This window comes from Ranitomeya imitator, chromosome 4, assembly GCF_032444005.1.
Source record: "Ranitomeya imitator isolate aRanImi1 chromosome 4, aRanImi1.pri, whole genome shotgun sequence".
NCBI lineage: Eukaryota > Metazoa > Chordata > Amphibia > Anura > Dendrobatidae > Ranitomeya > Ranitomeya imitator.
In genome coordinates, this window is record NC_091285.1 from 639,874,017 (window position 1) to 639,898,307 (window position 24,291).

Consider the following 24,291-nt stretch of genomic DNA (forward strand, 5'->3'; position numbering starts at 1 on the left):
ACCCCTGTAAAATAACCCAAAAGCATGTTATAGACTGTTGGCACAATACAGTCAGGCGGGTAACGTTGTCCTGGCATTCACTAAGCACAGACTCGTCCTTCCAATTTGAGAAGTGTGATCCGTCACTGCACAGAATTAAGTTGCAGCGGCTTTACACCACTCCATCCAACACTCGGCATTGTGCTTGGTGATGTAAGGCTGAATGCAGTTGCTCGGCCATGGAAACCCATGTCATGAAGCTCCCGGCAGGGGCAGGCTTTGTGCTGATGTTAATTCCGGAAGAAGTTTGGAACTCTGCATGTTTGAGTGTGCAGAGCATTGATGACTTTTATGTATTGGTGACTTTTAAAATAAAGGGGCTTGATTTTATATATTTGTACGAATGGGACTGAGTGAATAAACTGAATTCAATGATTACCAAAACTTTTATGAATATAGTGTATCTTAACCTAGAAATATGCTTCTTTCTTCATTTACGATCTTTGAGATTTCTAAATGGACTCACAGCTACACTGCTCAGTATTGCTATATAATGTCCTCAATGCATCTGTTTCTTCTGAATATTCTCTTCATAGAGATAGGAGAGCAGGAATTCCTCACGTCTGTCTGTGCTGGGTGTGGGATAAATAATATCAGCTCAAGTTCAACCACTAGCTCACAAGCAACTGACAATTAGGAGGTAGGGTTTGTCAGGTGTCTTTGTCATGTAAAAGAATCATACCAAGAAGAATGAATTCAGGACTTTTTCTGCCTTTAATGTTGACCATAATCTGTACAAATCACCTAAGAAATAAGCTGAAATCTTTTTGAGAGGGAAATAAAAATAACAAAACTAATATAATGTGATTGCATAAGTATTAGCACCCTCTTATACAACCCCTGGCAAAAAGTATGGAATCACCGGCTTTGGAGGATGTTCATTCAGTTGTTTAATTTTGTAGAAAAAAAGCAGATCACAGACATGGCACAAAACTAAAGTCATTTCAAATGGCAACTTTCTGGCTTTAAGAAACACTAAAAGAAAACAAGAACAAAAAATGTGGTAGTCAGTAATGGTTACTTTTTTAACCAAGCATAGGGGAAAAATTATGGAGTCACTCAATTCTGAGGAAAAAATTATGAAATCACCCTGTAAATTTTCATACCCAAAAATAACACCTGCATCAAATTAGATCTGCTCGTTAGTCTGCATCTAAAAAGGAGTGATCACACCTTGCAGAGCTGTTGCACCAAGTGGACTGACATGAATCATGGCTCCAACACGAGAGATGTCAACTGAAACAAAGGATAGGATTATCAAACTCTTAAAAGAGGGTAAATCATCACGCAATGTGCAAAAGATGTTGGTTGTTCACAGTCAGCTGTGTTTAAAATCTGGACCAAATACAAACAACATGGGAAGGTTGTTAACGGCAAACATACTGGTAGACCAAGGAAGACAATCAAAGCATCAAGACCGGAAACTTAAAGCAATATGTCTCCAAAACAGGAAATGCACAACAAAACAAATGAGGAACGAATGTGTGGAAACTGGAGTCAACGTCTGTGACCGAACTGTAAGAAACCGCCTAAAGGAAATGGGATTTACATACAGAAAAGCTAAACGAAAGCCATCAATAACACCTAAATAGAAAAAAACAAGGTTACAGTGGGCTAAGGAAAAGCAATTGTGGACTGTGGATGACTGGATGAAAGTCACATTCAGTGATGAATCGCGAATCTGCTTTGGGCAAGGTGATGACTGCCTGAAGAGAACATGCAAATTTCACAGTCATTGATGATATGGGGCTGCATGTCAGGTAAAGGCACTGGGGAGATGGCTGCCATTACATCTTCAATAAATGCACTAGTTTATGTTCATATTTTGGACACTTTTCTTATCCCATCAATTGAAAGGATGTTTGGGGATGATGAAATCTGTGAAGATTGGAAAATCTTCTGGAAAATTGTGAAGATGGTTAACAAGAAGAGGCTTACATTTAGCACATCAGTGACATTACCTAGAACTGGTCATCCCTCAAAAATTAAAGAAAAAAAAAAAATTGTCTCGTGAGGCTGCCAAGGCACCTACAGAAACATAAAAGGAGCTGCAGGTATTTCTGGCAAGTACTGGTTGTGTACTGCATGTGACAACAATCTCCTATATTCTTCAGATGTTTGGTCAGTGGGGTAGGGTGGCAAGACTGAAGCATTTTCTTACAAAGAAGAACATCCAAAAACAGCTATTTTTTGCCAAAACCTACCTCAAGTCTGCCAAAAGCAAGTGGGAAAATGTGTTGGGGTATGTTCCCACGTTCAGGATACAGCAGCGCTTTGAACGCAGCAAATGTCCGCTCGGTCCAAAGCGCTGCCGGCTTTTGAACGCCGGTGATTCTGCATGTGTTCATTGAACCGTGTGGAATCACCACGTCCTCTACATTGGACGGTGATATTTAGCGACTCCTCAAGATAAATTGACATGCTGCGGTCTGGAAAGACATGCCGCATGTGCGTATACGCAAGGAAGCCGTGGGTGTCCCTGCACGCATAGTGGAGATGGGATTTCATGAAATCCCATCCGCTATGCTGTAACATCTGACCGCTGTGAATTGGAAGCTGCGGATGTATGCAGCACCCAACCCGCAGCGTTTACTGACCGTGGAAACATACCTTTATGGTCTGATGAGGTTGATATTTTTGGCCATAATTCGAAAAGATATATTTGGTGTAAAGCAAATGCATCACCCAAAAACACCATACCCACAGTGAGGCATAGTGGAGGCAGCAAGAACTGGAACTGGAGCTTTGGTAAAGAAGGAGGGAATTATGAACAGTTCCAAATATCAGTCAATTTTGCATGAAAACCTTCAGACCTCTGCTAAAAAAAAATGAAGATGAAACAGGATTTGTTGCCCGGTGCCACCTTTCAGCATGACCACGATCCCATGCATACCTCCAAACCATCAAAAGAATGACATCGGCAGAAGAAAAACAAAGTTTTGGATTGACCCAGCCAGAGATCAGACCTGAAACCACTTGAAGGTTACAATCTGTGAGTAACCTGAAGAGGTCGCTGTACACAGGAGATGCCCTCACAATCTGACAGATTTGGAACTTCTACATAGAAGAGTGGGCAAAGATTGCCCATCATAGATGTGCCATGCTGGTAGACTCCAACCCAAAAAGACTGAATGATGTCATATCACATATTCAAAGAGTTCTTCAACATAGTATTGTTTATTTATGCAAACACATTATTTTACTTCATTATGGGGTTTTTTTTAGAACCAAAAAGATTTCAGTGCATTTTTTCATTGAATTTTATGGATTACTAGCTGTACTACCCGGCTTCTCCCGGGTTAATAACTGCTGTTATCAAAATAGAATGTGTTAACAAAAATTTATTCTGCACACAAAAACCACAAAACAAATAGATAGAAATGTAATTATTAAAAGGTAAAAACTAAGCTAATAGAACCATTTCACAACATATACAGTGGGGCAAAAAAGTATTTAGTCAGTCAGCAATAGTGCAAGTTCCACCACTTAAAACGATGAGAGGCGTCTGTAATTTACATCATAGGTAGACCTCAACTATGGGAGACAAACTGAGAAAAAAAAATCCAGAAAATCACATTGTCTGTTTTTTTATCATTTTATTTGCATATTATGGTGGAAAATAAGTATTTGGTCAGAAACAAACAATCAAGATTTCTGGCTCTCACAGACCTGTAACTTCTTCTTTAAGAGTCTCCTCTTTCCTCCACTCATTACCTGTAGTAATGGCACCTGTTTAAACTTGTTATCAGTATAAAAAGACACCTGTGCACACCCTCAAACAGTCTGACTCCAAACTCCACTATGGTGAAAACCAAAGAGCTGTCAAAGGACACCAGAAACAAAATTGTAGCCCTGCACCAGGCTGGGAAGACTGAATCTGCAATAGCCAACCAGCTTGGAGTGAAGAAATCAACAGTGGGAGCAATAATTAGAAAATGGAAGACATACAAGACCACTGATAATCTCCCTCGATCTGGGGCTCCACGCAAAATCCCACCCCGTGGGGTCAGAATGATCACAAGAACGGTGAGCAAAAATCCCAGAACCACGTGTGGGGACCTACTGAATGAACTGCAGAGAGCTGGGACCAATGTAACAAGGCCTACCATAAGTAACACACTACGCCACCATGGACTCAGATCCTGCAGTGCCAGACGTGTCCCACTGCTTAAGCCAGTACATGTCCGGGCCCGTCTGAAGTTTGCTAGAGAGCATTTGAATGATCCAGAGGAGTTTTGGGAGAATGTCCTATGGTCTGATGAAACCAAACTGGAACTGTTTGGTAGAAACACAACTTGTCGTGTTTGGAGGAAAAAGAATACTGAGTTGCATCCATCAAACACCATACCTACTGTAAAGCATGGTGGTGGAAACACCATGCTTTGGGGCTGTTTCTCTGCAAAGGGGCCAGGACGACTGATCCGGGTACATGAAAGAATGAATGGGGCCATGTATCGTGAGATTTTGAGTGCAAACCTCCTTCCATCAGCAAGGGCATTGAAGATGAAACGTGGCTGGGTCTTTCAACATGACAATAATCCAAAGCACACCGCCAGGGCAATGAAGGAGTGGCTTCGTAAGAAGCATTTCAAGGTCCTGGAGTGGCCTAGCCAGTCTCCAGATCTCAACCCTATAGAAAACCTTTGGAGGGAGTTGAAAGTCCGTGTTGCCAAGCGAAAAGCCAAAAACATCACTGCTCTAGAGGAGATCTGCATGGAGGAATGGGCCAACATACCAACAACAGTGTGTGGCAACCTTGTGAAGACTTACAGTAAACGTTTGACCTCTGTCATTGCCAACAAAGGATATATTACAAAGTATTGAGATGAAATTTTGTTTCTGACCAAATACTTATTTTCCACCATAATATGCAAATAAAATGATAAAAAAACAGACAATGTGATTTTCTGGATTTTTTTTTCTCAGTTTGTCTCCCATAGTTGAGGTCTACCTATGATGTAAATTACAGACGCCTCTCATCTTTTTAAGTGGTGGAACTTGCACTATTGCTGACTGACTAAATACTTTTTTGCCCCACTGTATTTCAACACCAGAGATATTCCACACAGATTTAACAAAGTTCTCTTGTCTGAAACAGCCTCGCTTCCCTCTCCTCAGAAAGTTAATTGGCTCTTGAGGAAGCAGCTCTTGCTTTCATGTCTGCAAGCCTCGCTTCCCTCTCCACAGAAAGTTCATTAGCTATTGAGGAAGCAGCTCTTGTTCTCTTGTCTGCAAGCCTCGCTTCCCTCTCCACAGAAAGTTCATTGGCTCTTGAGGAAGCAGCTCTTGTTTTCATGTCTGCAAATCTCGCTTCCCTCGCCACAGGAAGTTCATTGGCGCTTGAGGAAGCAGCTCTTGTTTTCATGTCTGCAAGCCTCGCTTCCCTCTCCACAGAAAGTTCATTGGCTCTTGAGGAAGCAGCTCTGTTTTCATGTCTGCAAGCCTCGCTTCCCTCTCCACAGAAAGTTCATTGGCTCTTGAGGAAGCAGCTGCTGTTCTCATGTGTGTCAGCCTTGTTTCTTGTTCTTCACATTTTTCATTGGCCCATAATGAAGCTTTTCTTTTCGCATCAGCTGACATTCGTGCCATGGAATTCCTTTTCTTATGCGGCATTATTGTGGTAAAAATAGTCTGTAACTGGCAGTTTCTATATCCTCTCACATAGAGGTGTGACTGACCTCAGCCTTTCCACCAACACACCCTAACTGACATGCTATAACAGTTAGGGCCAGAAATATTTGGACAGTGACACAAGTTTTGTTATTTTAGCTGTTTACAAAAACATGTTCAGAAATACAATTATATATATAATATGGGCTGAAAGTGCACACTCCCAGCTGCAATATGATAGTTTCCACATCCAAATCGGAGAAAGGGTTTAGGAATCATAGCTCTGTAATGCATAGCGTCCTCTTTTTCAAGGGACCAAAAGTAATTGGACAATGGACTCTAAGGGCTGCAATTAACTCTGAAGGCGTCTCCCTCGTTAACCTGTAATCAATGAAGTAGTTAAAAGGTCAGGGGTGGATTCCAGGTGTGTGGTTTTACATTTGGAAGCTGTTGCTGTGAGCAGACAACATGTGGTCAAAGGAACTCTCAATTGAGGTGAAGCAGAACATCCTGAGGCTGAAAAAAAAGAAAAAATCCATCAGAGAGATAGCAGACATGCTTGGAGTAGCAAAATCAACAGTTGGGTACATTCTGAGAAAAAAGGAATTGACTGGTGAGCTTGGGAACTCAAAAAGGCCTGGGCGTCCACGGATGACAACAGTGGTGGATGATCGCCGCATACTTAATTTGGTGAAGTAGAATCCGTTCACAACATCAACTGAAGTCCAGAACACTCTCAGTGAAGTAGGTGTATCTGTCTCTAAGTCAACAGTAAAGAGAAGACTCCATGACAGTAAATACAAAGGGTTCACATCTAGATGCAAACCATTCATCAATACCAAAAATAGACAGGCCAGAGTTAAATTTGCAGAAAAACACCTCAAGAAGCCAGCTCAGTTCTGGAAAAGTATTCTATGGACAGATGAGACAAAGATCAACCTGTACCAGAATGATGGGAAGAAAAAAGTTTGGAGAAGAAAGGGAACGGCACATGATCCAAGGCACACCACATCCTCTGTAAAACATGGTGGAGGCAACGTGATGGCATGGGCATGCATGGCTTTCAATGGCACTGGGTCACTTGTGTTTATTGATGACATAAGAGCAGACAAGAGTAGCCGGATGAATTCTGAAGTGTACCGGGATATACTTTCAGCCCAGATTCAGCCAAATGCTGCAAAGTTGATTGGACGGCGCTTCATAGTACAGATGGACAATGACCCCAAGCATACAGCCAAAGCTACCCAGGAGTTCATGAGTGCCAAAAAGTGGAACATTCTGCAATGGCCAAGTCAATCTCCAGATCTAAACCCAATTGAGCATGCATTTCACTTGCTGAAATCCAGACTTAAGACGGAAAGACCCACAAACAAGCAAGACCTGAAGGCTGCGGCTGTAAAAGCCTGGCAAAGCATTAAGAAGGAGGAAACCCAGCGTTTGGTGATGTCCATGGGTTCCAGACTTAAGGCAGTGATTGCCTCCAAAAGATTTGCAACAAAATATTGAAAATAAAAATATTTTTTTTGGGTTATGTTTATTTGTCCAATTACTTTTGACCTCCTAAAATGTGGAGTGTTTGTAAAGAAATGTGTACAATTCCTACATTTTCTATCAGATATTTTTGTTCAACCCTTCAAATTAAACGTTACAATCTGCACTTGAATTCTGTTGTAGAGGTTTCATTTCAAATCCAATGTGGTGGCATGCAGAGCCCAACTCGCGAAAATTGTGTCACTGTCCAAATATTTCTGGCCCTAACTGTACCTCACACAAGCTTTGTTATACTGAGAATGTCCTTTGTTGCCTATATTAACAAATCAGAGCTCAGATTAATTAACTGTAGAAAAATAGAAGCTGAGCTGTGATTGGTTGCTACTGGCAGCCTGATAAATCCCAGCCATCAGGAAGCCCTCCCCCCCTGGCAGTATATATTAGCTCACACATACACATAATAGACAGGTCATGTGACTGACAGCTGCCGGATTTCCTATATGGTACATTTGTTGCTCTTTTAGTTTGTCTGCTTATTAATCAGATTTTTATTTTTGAAGGATAATACCAGACTTGTGTGTGTTTTAGGGAGAGTTTCATGTGTCAAGTTGTGTGTGTTGAGTTGCGTATGGCGACATGCATGTAGTGACTTTTGTGAGATGAGTTTTGTGTGGCGACATGCGTGTAGCACCTTTTTGTGTATCGAGTTGCATGTGACAGGTTAGTGTAGCAAGTTGTGTGCAGCAAGTTTTGCGCATGGCGAGTTTTGCGCATGGCGAGTTTTATGTGTGGTGGGTTTTGAGTATGTGCAAGTTTTGTGTGAGGCAACTTTTGCATGTGTTGCAACTTTTGTGTATGTGGCAATTTTTCCACGTGTGCAAGTTTTGCGTGTGGCGAGTTTTCCATGAGGTGAGTTTTGCACGTGTGGAGAGCTTTGCGTGAGCCTAGTTTTGCATGTGGCGAGTTTTGCGCCTGGCGAGTTTTGAGCGGCGACTTTTGTGTTTCGACTTTTATGTGGCAAGGTTGGTGTATGTGTGGTGAAATGTGTGCTGAGGGTGGTATATGTGTTCAAGCACGTGGTAGCATGTGGCGCATTTTGTGTGTGTGTTCATATCCCCGTATGTGGTGAGTATCCCATATCGGGGGCCCCACCTTAGCAACTGTACGGTATATACTCTTTGGTGTCATCGATCTCATTCTTTAAGCCCCCCTTGTTCACATCTGGCAGCTGACAATTTGCCTCCAACACTTTTCCTTTCACTTTTTCCCCATTATGTAGATAGGGGCAAAATGGTTTGGTGAATTGGAACACGCGGGGTTAAAATGTCGCCTCACAACATAGCCTATGACGCTCTCGGGGTCCAGATGTGTGACTGTGCACACACACACACACACATTCAGCTTTATATATTAGATGGGTGAAAAAGAGTTCTTATATTTTTATTTCTGATGACAACAAACTGACATTTTAACAGAGGTGTGTAGACATTTTATATCTATTGTTATGTACATCTATGTGTAATAAATTTAGATAGATGACACATTTGTGCTTTGCTTAATTCCTTGATAGCCAAGAAATCTGATTTGTTTCCATGATGTGGCAATGTACATGCTTGACCCCCATTCGATTTTATTCCATATCCCAAAGCTGAGGAATATTACGGAGTGGAGAACCCCTTTTAAAAAATGAATTTATTGCTTTATATACAGATTTATTGGTTTTCCAACGAAACGTAAGAATTCAGGAGGAAAGCAACTTTTTCCTACTTTTCGAATAAAGTTGACAAACAGTCAATATCACGTAAATATCATCTAAATCAGTCACCACCTATTTCGTAAACTATATTACTTTAAAAAAAAACTATGATGACATGGAGATTTTCCTGTGAAACCGTCTATTTTTACATTTATTTGGCATATTAACAGCTTTAAAAATATTTTTTCAAGGTTCACATTACCCCAACAGCCTGAGATACAAGTTTAATTTCATAGCTGACGTGGTGCAGAAGATCGCTCCGGCCGTTGTCCATCTGGAACTCTTTAGAAGGTAATCATCAAGACTGGAGATTCATGGGTGAGATCCAATTAGGAGTTGACTAGTTCACATTTATAAGAAGCCAACCAATAAATTTTTCTTTATTTTTATTTATTTATTTTTTAATTAAACCTAACGCTAGAAATAGGATCAAAGATTCTTCCAACCAAGGAAGAACAGCCCATCGTGTCTTCTTCATAGAACCATTCATCTTTAAAGGTTAACCGTCGTTTTAATTTTTATTTATAAAAAGAATCAATAATATGAAAATAAGAATTTTTTTAATATATCTTATCAGAGAAATCTGCTTTTTTTCTCCTCTTGGGGTTGTTTTACCACTCTCAATTAATCAATAAAATCTGTTTGCAGTGAAGATAGATTTTTTAGTTACTGAGATCAGAGATGACAGTTGGTGCTTATAAAATTCTATGGAGGGGAGGAGCTAGAGGCGGAGACTGACATTCTACTGCAAGTTTCATAGAATTTTATGAGCACCAACTGTCATTTCCTATCTCAGTATTAACTGAATATGTATTTTATGGATTTTATCCATTAATTGAGAATGATCAGTCCAGGAGGAGAAAGAAGCAGATTTCTCTGATACGATATATTACAAAGTTTCTTATTTTCATGTGTACTATTGAGTTATGAACTTAAAAAAAATATTAACTAACGGTTACTCTTTAACCCCTTAATAACCAGGGGTATTTCAGTTTTTGAATTTCTGTTTTGTTTGCTCCCCGTCTTCCCAGAGCCATAGCTTTTTTTAATTTTTGGTCAATGTGGTAAAATATATATATATATATATATATATATATATATATATAAATATATATATATATATATATATATATATATATATATCTGTGTGTGCAGTGGACTATGTATAGATTTATTGTGTCACTGGCAATAAGGTAACATCTGTCTTGAAAAGCTGCAGGTCGCACCCAGGTGTTAATATGTATTTTCCTGAGACAAGTAGACTTCTGTCTCCAATCTCACCAGGGGGTCCTGCTGGAAGCCAAAAAGAAAGGTAACATTTGACACCTCCTAGCTCTTGGAAGAGAGATGTTAATTGCGGCCTGATAGTATCTCTGTGAGAACTTTTACACAAAGGATCTCAAGAGAAAATAATATATTCATTGGGTAGCTCGGCCATGGTCCAATCAAAAAACAAGCAATTATGATATTTACCTGAGGGGCTGGTCTAGAAACCTGACCTCCAGACCAAAGCTATAAATTAGGGCTGTATACAGAGACACGTGTTCACATGTGAGGGCAGCTGACGCTAATGTGTTCCACCAACTCCATTCACCCCTATCAGGGACCAGAAAGCAAACTACCAGTTAGATGATTTCTGTAAGTTTCTCCTGTTTATTTTTATACTGTTTTGCATAAGTTGTATGTCTTTTTATTATCATATTTTTATACCTTTTCTTACTGTAAGCACTGAACCTTTTTGTCCGTTTGTCCATTAATCAGCCTCCAATAGCAGAGAGGGGAGCAGAGCTTCGCCAGCAGCTATTAACCTGTTAAATCCCGTTGTCAATAGCTGACAGCAGCATTTAACATGTGCCGACAGGTCCCGCATTTTGTTCCACACTCCTATCAGCTCGTCCATGATGGGTTGAAGACCCCCGTGCTTGTCATTATGATCCTCCTGCGAAAGCCGTTCTGTGGCCGGCATTCATAGGAGATCGTGATTTTAGCTATACATAGCAGGGCTGATGCACTGCCCAGTATAGCACAAGCAGCTTCAAGTCCTCTAAGGGGACTAACAAATACAGTAAAAAGAGACAAAATTAAAAAAAAAAAAATTTTTGAAAAATAAATAAAACTCACAAAAGTTGAAATCACCCTCCTTTTGCCCCATTAAAATAAAACAATAAAAAAAAAATACATATTTGTTATCGCCGAATTCATAAAAGTCCGATATATCAAAATCTAAAATAAATTAATCCGATTGGTGTACGGCGTAACAAAAAAAAAAAATTAAAACCCCAGAATCACGGGGTTTTTTTGGAAGACAAAACATTGGAATAAAATGCAATAAGAAGCAAAGAAAACATCTTATCTACGCCCAAATGGTATAAGTAAAAATGTCAGCTCAGGACACAAAAAATAAGCACTCACCAGCCCCAGATCCCAAAAATAAAAAAGTTACAGGTCTCGGAAAATGACGACAAAAGCAAAACAAAATTTTCTTAAACATTTCTGAATTTTCTTTTACCACTTAAATAAAACAAAAAACAAACTATCCATGTGGTGTCTGCGTACTCGTGCATGTCACTTTTACCATATAGTGAACATGGTAAATAAAGAGAAACAAAAAAGCAATTGTGCACTTTTTTCACTGCACTTGGATTTTTTCCCCGTTTTCCAGCACAGTATGTGGTAGAATAAATGGTGTAATTAAAAAGTATAACTCGTCCTGCAAAAACGAGTCCTCATACGGATATATTGATGGAAAAATATAAAAGTTATGGCTCTTGGAAGAATGGTAGAAAAAAATGAAAAAAGGTCACGACAGGAGGCATGAATAAAGCGATCACAGCCTGTCTTGGTGTTTTGACTCCAAGTGATCAGCTGTGATCAATGCTTGAACCAGGCAGCGATTGTTCCGTTTCCCTGCAGTGCCACCTCAGGAGAAAATAGGTATTACACAGTTCTTATTAAAGCTACTGACAGGTTGGGCCCTCCAGAGTAAGAGAAGCGCTCTGTAGCTGCAAAATCAAGCTCCTTTAAAGTGTGTCTTACATTAGACATCATTTTACAGATATAGTCTACATAAATATTTGAGTAATATTACAGATCTCGATCCAATCCTTGTTGACATATTGTATTATTATCGTAATCTCCAAGTATCAGAGCTTAAAGAGATTTCCAGAACATACAGTAGATCATAGAGTATTATCGTTAGGATAGGTTATCAATATCATATTGGTGCACCAGGCAGCCTCCAACTATAGGCTGTCCAGGGTCTCACTGTACCTCTTAGTTACTGTTTCACATGGGTGATACTAATAACTCTCAGGGATTGACACTACAATGTTAATGTAGACAGGAAAACTTTCAATCATTTTGTGTGACAGCATGCAGGACTCACAGGCTGGAGAGCAGGACTCACAGGCTTTCTTTATGTGTGGGCGGGGCCCAGGGGTAGTAGGACCACAGGATTGCTCTATGTGTGGGCGGCGGTAATATGACTCACAGGATTTCTCTGTTTGCGGAGGTACTAGGACTCACAAGCTTTCTCTAAGTGCGGGCAGGGGTAGTAGGACCACAGCCTTTTTATATGCCTGGGCATGAGTTCAGGACTCACAGTCTTTCTCTATGTCTGGGCACGAGAGAAGGACTCACACACTTCTTTATCTTTGGGTGGGGGTAGTAGGACCACATGATTGCTCCATGTGCGGACGGCGGTACTAGGACTCACAGGCTTTCTCTATGTGCGGACAGGAGTAGTAGGACCACAGCCTCTCTATATGACTGGGCAGGAGAGCAGGACTCACAGGCTTTCTCTATGTCTGGGCACAAGAGAAGGATTCACACACTTCTTTATCTTTGGGCAGGTTAGTAGGACCACAGGATTGCTCTATGTGTGGGCGGGTGTAATAGGACTCACATGCTTTCTCTATGTGCAGGCAAGGGTAATAGGACCACAGCCTATCTCTATGTCTGGACAGGAGAGTAGCACTCAGGATTACTCTATGTGTGGGCAGGAGAGCAGGACTCACAGGCTTCTCTCTATGTGTGGGATTAGGAGAGCAGGACTTATATGCTTTCTATATGTGTGGGCGAAAGAGCAGGACTCACAGGCTTCCTTTATGTGTGGGTTGGAGAGTAGGATTCACAGGCTTTCACTATGTGTGGGATTGGGAGAGGAGGACTTATATGCTTTCTCTATATGAGGGCGAGAGAGCAGGACTCACAGGCTTTCTCTATGGTTTAAGTGGTAAATCAGGACTCATCGACTTTGTAATCAAGGGATTATTCAATTAAACTAATTAAGAAATTCATGTTAGTAATAAGCCTGTGCCCCGGGTGCTGGGAGTCGGTGACATAAAAGGAATGCCAAAAAGCCACCTTGCCTTGGCCAGGGTATGGACAGTTCAGCCGCAAGACTAGATCATAGCTGAATTGTGCTCCTATAACACGTATTATAACCTGGTGTTTTCTTGCTGCAGGTCTCCGTTCACCGGCCAGGAGATGGCCGTGTCCAGCGGCTCAGGATTTATTGTGTCTGAGGACGGACTTATCGTAACAAACGCCCATGTCCTCACCAACAAGCAGAGGATTAAAGTGGAAGTAAAAGATGGGGCTCATTACGATGCCAAGATCAAGGACATTGACCAGAAGTTGGATATTGCACTTATTAAGATTGACCCAGATGTAAGTCCTGGAGACCGGCCTGTGACCACACTAATAATAGGGCTATTAAACTCAACGGGATTGGCCGACGGTTACTTCCGTGTCCCTCTACACCCTACCACGGTACTCCTGAGTGTGCGTGTGCTTTGTGGGAACGTGTTGCTTACTCCTTTTTGGGCCACAAGTGGTATGATGGAATGGGGATCATAACTACCTTAGCTTCATGCGATGGATCAGGGAGGCCAACAACCATTTTAAAAAGTTAACAACAGCTTTACTTGAATTCCTGAAAATGTTTCCCTACATCTGGTATATGGCATGGATTTCTTTCGCGTGAGGCCGAAGCTCGTATTTTAGTTTCTTTACAAACGTATAACAATGATGTTCAGTACAGTTGCAGAGTAACAGAGTCTTTCGTCTACCACTATCGATATCTCTCACTACGGTACAGTTCCCCGCGCTCCTTCCTGGTCAGATAAAGATTCAACTTAGTCCTCCAGGATGGGTTGGACACGTTGTCAGTAGTCAACTCCTCACAAGCTGCTTACGGGAATCACGCCTCTATTTATGCCACTGCAGGTACTCACGGAAAGTGAGGAATCTTCCTTGTATGTTAGTCACACGGGTCAATCTGTGCTCTCCCACACTGCCGCATAACACGATCGAGTGCTATCTGATGTTTTATCAAATAGCACGCGGCCCAATGTTATACTATGGGGAGGTGCACATCTCCTGTTATTTTTTCACGCCAATTCAGCATATGTAGACAATCGTAACATGCTGTGATGGCTCCGATATTCGTATCACACGCACCCATACACTCTAACGTCAGCTGAGTTCAGTCCGATGTACGCTCACAGAGACAATGGAGGAGATGGATAAATTACTTTCTCCATCTTCTCCATACCTGTGCTGCGAGAGAATCGGATCACACTTGGATAGAAATCTGACAGAGTTTAATCTGAGTGATCATTAGCTTAATCGACCAGATTCTTAGAGAATATAAGACAGTGTAAGCGTACCCTAATACTAGCAAACGTGTAGGCTACACCAAAATTTATAAGAGGAGCCTAGGGAGAAAAAGACACCATGGCTTCTTGCGTGGCCTCCATTTAAGTAATCCATCTACATAAAAAGTGAAGTCACTTTAGATGCATTATATAACTTGGTTTGTACAGAACCTGAATTATGTACTCCAGAGCTGCACTCACAATTCTGCACTCCCCAGATGGTAAATCCCCAGAGTAAGTCGTGCACAGACCAGCGTCTCTCCCCTTTTATTTAATCTTCCACAGTCAAACAAAACTCACCATCCCTGTGTGCACCAGCGAGTCTCTGCCACTGCTCCGGGAGTCTTGCATTGGCTGCGGAGCTAACATCACTCAGTGAGCTTGGTGGCCCTTCCATGGTACATAGGATGCCCCGCTCAGAGCCACTGGCTACCGAGTCATAATCGCTGCAGTGAATGCCGAACCTGATAGTGTAGGGGTGGACATAGGGAGGGTGAAAAAAGCTTTTTTTTCATATATTAAACTGTGCAGAGGACAAAGATTAACTAAAAGGGGATAATCCCTTTAAGCCAGGAGGGATTTTTGTGATTTCAGCTCTGAAGCTTACGGAATTGTAAAACCTCATTTGGAATTTATTACAAGCTATAATGTGTGCAGCTCCACCCAGTGGACTGGGCCTGTGCAATGTGTTAGCTCAGTTTGTAGTTAGCTTCTGAGTTTACCAGGCCTTGCTCTGTGTTACTCCCTCTCTGGAGGCTTTTCTCCTTGCCTTGCATTGATCTTGTTGTCCGCCCTCCAGGAGGCAGAATACGCTGGTCCCTGTGTCTTTGTTCTTGTTCATTGTCTGAACTTAGTCTTATCTCGGTCTCCTTGTCTGTGGCTTCTTTCCCTGCTGTGTCTTTCCTTGTGTTCTCAGTCTGCTTACGCTCCGCACTCTTGCGGCTCTGCCTGCTCTGTACCTTTGTGGCTTTACCTCTGCTCCGCACTCCTGTGGTTCTGCTCCGTTCTACTCTGCTCCGCTCCCGTTGCTGCAGAAACCTTTTGCTGCAGCTTCTCTCCGTATTCCTTGTGGTTCTACTCTGCTTAGCTTCTGCTGCTGCAGTAATCTCTTGCTGCTGCTCCTCTCCGCATTCCTTGCGGTTCTGCTCTGCTTTGCTGCTGCAGAAACTTCTTGCTGCAGCTCCTCTCCACATTCCTTGTGGCTCCGCTCTGCTTAGCTTCTGCAGAAATCTCTTGCTGCAGCTCCTCTCCACATTCCTTGCGGTTCCGCTCTGCTAAGCTTTTGTTGCTACGCTATCTCTTGCTGCTCTTCCGCTCCTATCTGCAGTCTTGCTCTTCTCTTCCTGTGTGAACAGGTCCCAACCTGTTCCTTCATTCTCCTTTCCTTCTGGCTTGTTTCCGTACCTGCATCTCCTGTGTGAACAGGTCCCAACCTTTTCCTTCATATTCATACACCACACCTTTATACACCATTCCTGCCAGCCCTGTGTTCACTGCCTTTCCTGCCAGCCCTGTGTTCTCTGTCGTTCCTGCCAGCCCTGTGTACTCTGCCATTCCTGCCAGCCCAGTGTTCTCTGCCGTTCCTGCCAGCCCTGTTTTCTCTGCCATGCCTGCCAGCCCTGTGTTCTTCTGCCAGTCCTGCCTGATGCCCGCACCTGTCCTAGTGTTCCTGTTCTCTAAGTGGGATCAGCAGCCACAGCCAGACACCACCCTGGAGTAGCACCTGGCAGCTGCCTGCTGCACAAGCCTGACCTCACCATCAGAGGCTCCAGTGAAAACCCAGGCAGCTGTCATAGTCACGCCCCTTCCAGGGTAGTCTGGTTTGTAGCTCAGTGGGGCCACAAACCCTCCGAGCTCACGCCCACCAGTCAGGACGCGAGCGTTACAGGCCTTGTCAGTCAGGTGACCGAAGACAATCGCTTCCACTACCATCAGTGTAGCCATCGCTGGATCCACGGTTGTTTAGAGCGGGTACATAACATCTGTATGGTTTGTACATTTTTTATGCATGTCAGATAACTCACTTAAGTCATGCCAGGAACTATATTAAAGGATCTCTCCTGTCCTCCCTTTACCTCCCCTCCAAAAATGATATAACATTAACAACTTTGGTCCTAGGTCCAGCAGCTCCAGTGCTATGCTTCACAGAGGACACAGCTCCAGTGATGTATATGAAGGGGGCTGGCTGACTGCTTATTTCAACAGCTAAGCCATCCCCCTCCTCTATCAAAGCCGATACATGCACAAATAAGGGAGCTGACTTAGTTATTGAAATCAAGACTGACGGCACAACATAGGGATGGCCATTGTCTCAGTGGAATTGTTTTTTTTCAGTATTATCTCCTCAATAATATTGATATAGGGTTGGTCATCAATGTGTGAACAGTGGGGTCCAGGCCTCCGAGTGTTCAGCTGAACAAGAATCCTTAATATTATCTCGGCACAACAGTGAAGCACTACATATGTGCCAGATACTGACCGTAGCTCATCCCATTAGAAGCCTCGTTAAATTGTAAAATGCCCTTTTACAGGCTCCACTTCCAGTCCTCATGCTGGGCCGCTCGTCTGACCTTCGGCCTGGAGAATTTGTGGTAGCACTCGGCAGCCCCTTCTCTCTACAGAACACTGTGACCACCGGTATTATCAGTACAACCCAAAGAGGAGGGAAAGAACTGGGTCTGAAAGATTCAGACATGGATTACATCCAGACAGACGCCATCATTAACGTGAGTCCTCAGCTGCTCTATGACTGTGTATATGGCGGTCTTTACCTGATTCGAATGTGCGCCATTAATCATTACTTTCTTTCTTTCATCAGTATGGAAACTCTGGGGGGCCATTAGTGAACCTGGTGAGTAGTCACTGCGACCTTATTAACAATGACATTGATATGACTGCTTTATGCTTTAATATTGTAATCAAAGAAAAACTAAACTTTCTATGCCAGGCGAAATGATAAAAAAAATTACAATTTAATTACTCTTCAACTCAATATGATGAAACGATGTGAATTCATCTTTCACTCTGGAGGACCCTGCACATCCACACATTACATACAAGGCCTATTGATGTCGATGAGAATTGTGCAATGCTTCATTTTACCTGTGGTGGCGCTGCAGGGAAATATAACACTTTTACTTCTGATCAGTGAGATTTCTAGCGGAGGGAATATCCGTCATCCATATATTTTAGGCTACTTTCACACTAGCGTCGTATGACGCACGACGCAATGCGTGGTGGTGACGTACCGACGCATGCTGGGAAATCGCAGCACAACGGGGGCAGCGGATGCAGTTTTTCAATGCATCCGCTGCCCCATTGTGAGCTCCGGGGAGGAGGGGGCGGAGTTCCGGCTGTGCATGCGCGGTCGGAAATGGCGGACACAATGCACCAAAAACGTTACAGGCAGACAACTTTGCAGGATGCGATTTTTCTGCAAAACGACACATTGCGATGTGCGTCGTACGACGCTAGTGTGAAAGTAGCCTTAAATAGACCCTTCCGACAGAAGGGGATTGACCAAAGCAGACAATTCTCCAGCTGAAACTTACTTTTTAGAGAAGAATTACACAGTTTATGTACAGCACCACCATGTCTGTTGGTATTGGCTAAATCTCTTCACACAAAGTCTTTCATGGTAGAGAAACACGGAAGAGGATCGAAGCCTCAGGAAAGAATTTAACATTATAATATATATCCTCCAGCAGCATATGTGATATATATGCTGGAATTACTAATGTTGGAGTATAGACCTATACAAAATAAACAAGATCTGTTGTTTTCAGCACCATGGATAGATCATGATTTTTGCCAACCAGACCAATGACAGTAGGTGTACGCCATAGTTGTGGATATAAAATATCTGTCGACAGATGCTCCCGATTCCCTCATAATCATGCACCCTGGGATTGGCTCAGAAGGCACGTTGATAGTGATAAGAGACATTCATGATGGATGATGGCCAGGGTGCGCCTATAAATCTCGTAATTCTGGACCTCCACAGCTAATACCTAATCTTTCTCCTTCCTTACACTCCCCAGCTACTGGAAATTACTACAACCTCTAAGCTAAAACCTACTTGCTTGATCCCTGCTCCCTCTCTCTGAAGCACTGTGGCAATGCCTGCGCCATTTGTAATAAACTCCATCATTCACAACCTCTCTACTTTGTCTTTCTGGATGTCTTTCTGGAGCAGAACAATATTGTATCATACAATTATTAGGTTCTGTAGAAGGACAGAGATCTGGGGATTTATTATGATGGAATATAGGCTGAACTGGATGGACAAATGTCTTTTTTCGGCCTTACTAACTATGTTACTATGTTACTTCTCGCAATTTATCCTTCCTGGACCTCACAGAAACATGGCTGACACCATCTGACACAGCCTCCCGTGCTGCACTGTGTTACGGTGACCTTCACTTCCCCCACACTTCTCACCATATCAATAAACAAGATGGAGAAGATGGTCGTCTCCTTTCTAACTGCACCTTCAACCCATTTCCACCTTTTCCCTGCCTTATCCTCCCTTCTTTTGAAGTGCACTCTGTCTGTATCCACTCTCCCTCTAACCTCCAAGTAACCATCATATACCGACCCCCTGCTCCTCCTTAATTTAACTTCTCCACCTAGCTTCTACACTTTCTATCTGCTGACATTCCCACCATCATCATAGGCTATTTCAACATGCCCACTGATACCCTCCAATCGGCAGCCTCCAAACTCTTGTAATTTGCTTCACAATTTTGTCTCACAAAATGGTTCTCCACATACAACCATAGAGACAGACATACCCTAGACGTCATCCTCACCGGCCTCTGTTACCTTTGTAACCTCACCTCTCCCCCTATCTGAACACTATCTGTCCACCATCTACTCACTTTTTCATCTGTGTCCTCTTCACCTGCCCCTTAAGCACAATATCGCAGAAAATTTTTAACACCTAGGCCCTCATGCACTCTCTAGCTCTCTTCTATCGCTGTCCACCATATCTTCACTCCACAATACAGACACAGCCACTGTTTTCTACAACGCCACACTCATATAAGCTATTGACTTGTCGCCTCTCTCGTGTATAGCAGAAGGTGACATATCAGTAGACCACCCTGGCACACCAACATAAAAAAAAGCTTCAACAAGCCTCCAAGGTTGCTGAGCTGTACTGAAAGAAAATGCATTCACAAGAAGACTTCACCACACTCAAACAAGCAATTTTCACATTCATATTGGCCTTCAACTCTGCTAAAAAGGAATATATTACAACCCTCATATCTTCACTATTTCATAACCTCAAATAGTTATTCCAAGCTTTTAACTGCCTCCTTAGTCCACTGTTTACCCCTTCGACCTCCCTCATTTCTCCAGAAGTCTTTGCTACACATTTCAAAAATAAGATAGAAAAAAATCAGACAATTCTTTACTGTTCAACCAGCAAATGTCCTCTACATAACAGTGTACGCTGCCCTTCCTCCATTACCTTCCTTCCCACCATGACTGCAGGAGAGCTTACTCATCTTCTCTCCAAATCACACCTCACCACTTGTCCATTTGACCATATCCCATCTCATCTCTTCCCCAACCTCACCACCACACTTATCGCAGCCCTAACCCATCTCTTCAATGTATCATTGACCTCTGGTGTTCTCCTTTCCCCTATCAAACATGCATCAATCACGCCTATCCTGAAAAAGCAATCCCTTGATCCAACCTCTATGTCCAGCTATCTTCTCATATTAGTAACATAGTAACATAGTAACATAGTTAGTAAGGCCGAAAAAAGACATTTGTCCATCCAGTTCAGCCTATATTCCATCATAATAAATCCCCAGATCTACGTCCTTCTACAGAACCTAATAATTGTATGATACAATATTGTTCTGCTCCAGGAAGACATCCAGGCCTCTCTTGAACCCCTCGACTGAGTTCGCCATCACCACCTCCTCAGGCAAGCAATTCCAGATTCTCACTGCCCTAACAGTAAAGAATCCTCTTCTATGTTGGTGGAAAAACCTTCTCTCCTCCAGACGCAAAGAATGCCCCCTTGTGCCCGTCACCTTCCTTGGTATAAACAGATCCTCAGCGAGATATTTGTATTGTCCCCTTATATACTTATACATGGTTATTAGATCGCCCCTCAGTCGTCTTTTTTCTAGACTAAATAATCCTAATTTCGCTAATCTATCTGGGTATTGTAGTTCTCCCATCCCCTTTATTAATTTTGTTGCCCTCCTTTGTACTCTCTCTAGTTCCATTATATCCTTCATGAGCACCGGTGCCCAAAACTGGACACAGTACTCCATGTGCGGTCTAACTAGGGATTTGTACAGAGGCAGTATAATGCTCTCATCATGTGTATCCAGACCTCTTTTAATGCACCCCATGATCCTGTTTGCCTTGGCAGCTGCTGCCTGGCACTGGCTGCTCCAGGTAAGTTTGTCATTAACTAGGATCCCCAAGTCCTTCTCCCTGTCAGATATTGCCACTCTCATTCACCTCCAAACTCCTTGAACAGCATGTCCACAATGAACTTTCCTCCCACCTCTCATCCAACTCACACTTCAACAATGTACAATCTGAAGCAAACGTAGCATCGCCCATTCTCTGAAATTCCGTGCTAAAAACACGCCCGATTTTCTCCCATATTTGAAAACTTCAGACTTAACCTGAAAACTCATCTCAAGAAAGCTTACAGCCTGCAATTACCCCACTGCCACTTCTCCACCACCAGAGCCATTGCAAATCCCAACCTACTGTCTTCTTCCCCATTACTCAGTAGACTGTAGATCAGAGTCCTTTTCCTTTCTGTAGCAGTATGTCACTTTATTGACTCATTGTAATTTATACATTTATGTTGTATGTAAACTCTCTTCACATATACAGCACCATGGAATCAATGGTGCTTGAAAATAAATAATAATAACTACACAGGACGCTTCTGTGTACATCAATATGCCATGTAGAAAGGATCCTCCAAGAATATGAGTGTGATTACAAGATCCTTTCAAACATTAAATTAATTTTCTTGAGGCAACTCCTACCCATGATTCAAAAACAAGACCTCTAGCTTAGAAGGCAGAAACATTAACAGTGAGCCACAGACTGTACTTTTACATATCCGAGAATTTTCTCTATTGAAAGTCCTAATGGTATACTTCTTCACTGGCATAATATATAGCTCTGGCAAAAATTAAGAGATCACCACATCAAAACCCTGTCATGGGCAGCCCAATCTCCAGACCTGAACCCCATTGAAAACCTCTGGCATGTAATCAAGAGGATGATGGATAGTCACAAGCCATCAAACAAAGAAGAACTGCTTACATTTGTGCACCAGAAGCAGTGTGAAAGACTGGTGGAAAGCATGCCAAGACGCAGGAAAGCTGTGATTAAAAATCATGGTTATTCCACAAAATATTGATTTCTGAACTCTTCTTGAGTTAAAACATTAGTATTGTTGTTTCTAAATTATTATGAACTTGTTTTCTTTGTATTATTTGAGGTCTGAAAGCACTGATTTTTTTTTTTTTTTTTAATTTTGACCATTTCTCCTTTTCAGAAAAAAAAATACAAAATTTATTGCTTGGAAATTCGGAGACATGTTGTCAGACGTTTATAGAATAAATGAACAACTTACATTTTATTCAAAATATACCTATAAAGAGAAAAATCAGTCAAACTGAACAATTTGCAGTGGTCTCTTAATTTTTGCCAGAGCTGTACTGTGTGAGGAATCGGCTCTGTGGTAGACGTTGGTTCACACACAGGATTCAGTTTGTTGACTCAAAACAGACAGGCGGTTTATTAAACGTTCATAAACTCAGGGTTAGGTTAACAAAATATAACAGCCTCTTCCAGGTACAAAAACGTATAACAGAACAAAAATGGAAAACAACCAGTCCATATAATACGCAGCTCAGCCGTTTAAGGCCAGTCTTACACGTCTAGATAATTCCGGTACCGGAAAAATCGGTACCGGAATTATCCGTGTCCGTGAGCTCACGTAGGCCATCCGTGTGGCACACGTGCGGCAGCCGTGTGCCGACTGGGTACCACACGGAGCGTGCAGGAGACAGCGCTAGAGATAAGCGCTGTCCCCTGCATCTGGTGCTGAAGCCGCCATTCATATCTTCTCTCCAGCAGCGTTCGCTGGAGAGAAGATATGAAAAATACTTTTTTTTTTTTTTGTGTTTAAAATAAAGATCCCTGTCCCCTACCCCCTCCCACCCCCTGTGCGCCCGCCTGCTGTTACTAAAATACTCACCCGGCTCCCTCGAAGCGTCGTATACATACTCTATATGTGTGTGTGTATGTATATTATATATGCTAGTGTGCATATACTGTATGTACAATATATATGTGTGTGTGTAATAAGTTATTGCATGTACAATGTGTGAACATGTGCATATTTTATATATCTGTGCCTAAGGGAAATGTTCATGTTAATAAAGATGTGTAAACATGGGTGGGCCATTATAAGGACACCTAATCCTTCTCTCCCCCAACATCATCTCTCAGGGGGGAGTCAGGTAGCCCCCATACCCTAGACTGTCAACTCCAATTTGAACAACTTTAGTATAATATAATCAGTGGATGCTTTCAAATATTTAATTTGTTTCTTGAATAACGTCCTATCCAGGATTCTAAGACCTCTAGCTTGGAACAGTGAGCCACAGACTGCCTTATTACATTTCAGAGAATTTTCTCTAACGAAAGATAAGAAATTGTATATTTCTTCTTAAATGGCATAATGTACAACTGGTGAATAAAAATACATCTTTATATACTTGCACATTATGGGGAACAAAAAGATCAAAAGTAAAAGAGATTTTTTAGCAATAAAGTTAATAAAAAAAATAATGCTGCAAAAACAATTGTAGTAATCTAATTTTTTTGTAGATACTTTTTTTAAAAAAACTAATGATATAAACCAGTAAATGTAAAAGACTGGTATAAAATGGGTTAAAACTGTGTTGCCGTCCCGGAAGGATGATGAGGCGATAGGAATCCAAGATTGCGGTTTATTAGTCAACACATTTCTAAGTAACCAACTTCATCAGGACAAACCACAATAATCTCCGAAGAAGTTGAATACTTCGAAACGCGTTGACTAATAAACCACAATCTTGGATTCCTATCTCCTCATCATCCTGACGGCAGTGCAGATTTAACCCATTTTACTCCAGTCTTTTATGTATCCATAATCGTGGGTCTGCAGCAGCCTAAGCCTTCTACTGGTTGTGAGCACACACCCTGACCAGGGAAGAACTATTGGCCACATTTTTCCAACTTCTCATCTGGCTAAGACCCTACTGCTCATTTTTTATCCTTCCAGCTTTTTACTCTATAAACCAGTAAATACCATGGACATTTTTGATATTGCTCTCGTGTTAGACCTCCAATGATCCAAAATTAATCACTTATCATAAAAATGGGGCAGAAATGTTAGATGTAGTGGTGATGGCATTGTGGAGTAGTGAGGTCTGGATCATCCATGGTGAAATCTGTGTTTACTGCTTATAATGATGTAGTTAGATATAGTAAACTGATTACTATTTTCCTTGCACACCACTTTACTTTAGCCATTAAATCTTTAATGTAAAAATACAGTCCTGGGGGGTAAGACTGCTGACGGCATCTGTGATATATATCATTAGTAGATCCAATAACTTAATTGTGTATTTTCGGTAGTGACTGCGCTTATCCTGTCAAACATTTCCCTTGATAGATTGTCGCTCA

General features: G+C 42.0%; 1 protein-coding gene across 1 annotated transcript in view; it reads left to right on the forward strand.

The window, feature by feature from the left end:
• Nucleotides 1–24,291, forward strand: part of LOC138677048 (serine protease HTRA1-like) — a 72,091-nt gene that overhangs the window by 22,608 nt on the left and 25,192 nt on the right. The window contains exons 2-5 of the mRNA XM_069766867.1: nucleotides 9,088–9,187; nucleotides 13,363–13,567; nucleotides 17,088–17,282; nucleotides 17,375–17,407. Coding sequence (XP_069622968.1) covers nucleotides 9,088–9,187; nucleotides 13,363–13,567; nucleotides 17,088–17,282; nucleotides 17,375–17,407 — 533 coding nt within the window. The remainder of the gene's footprint in view (nucleotides 1–9,087; nucleotides 9,188–13,362; nucleotides 13,568–17,087; nucleotides 17,283–17,374; nucleotides 17,408–24,291) is intronic.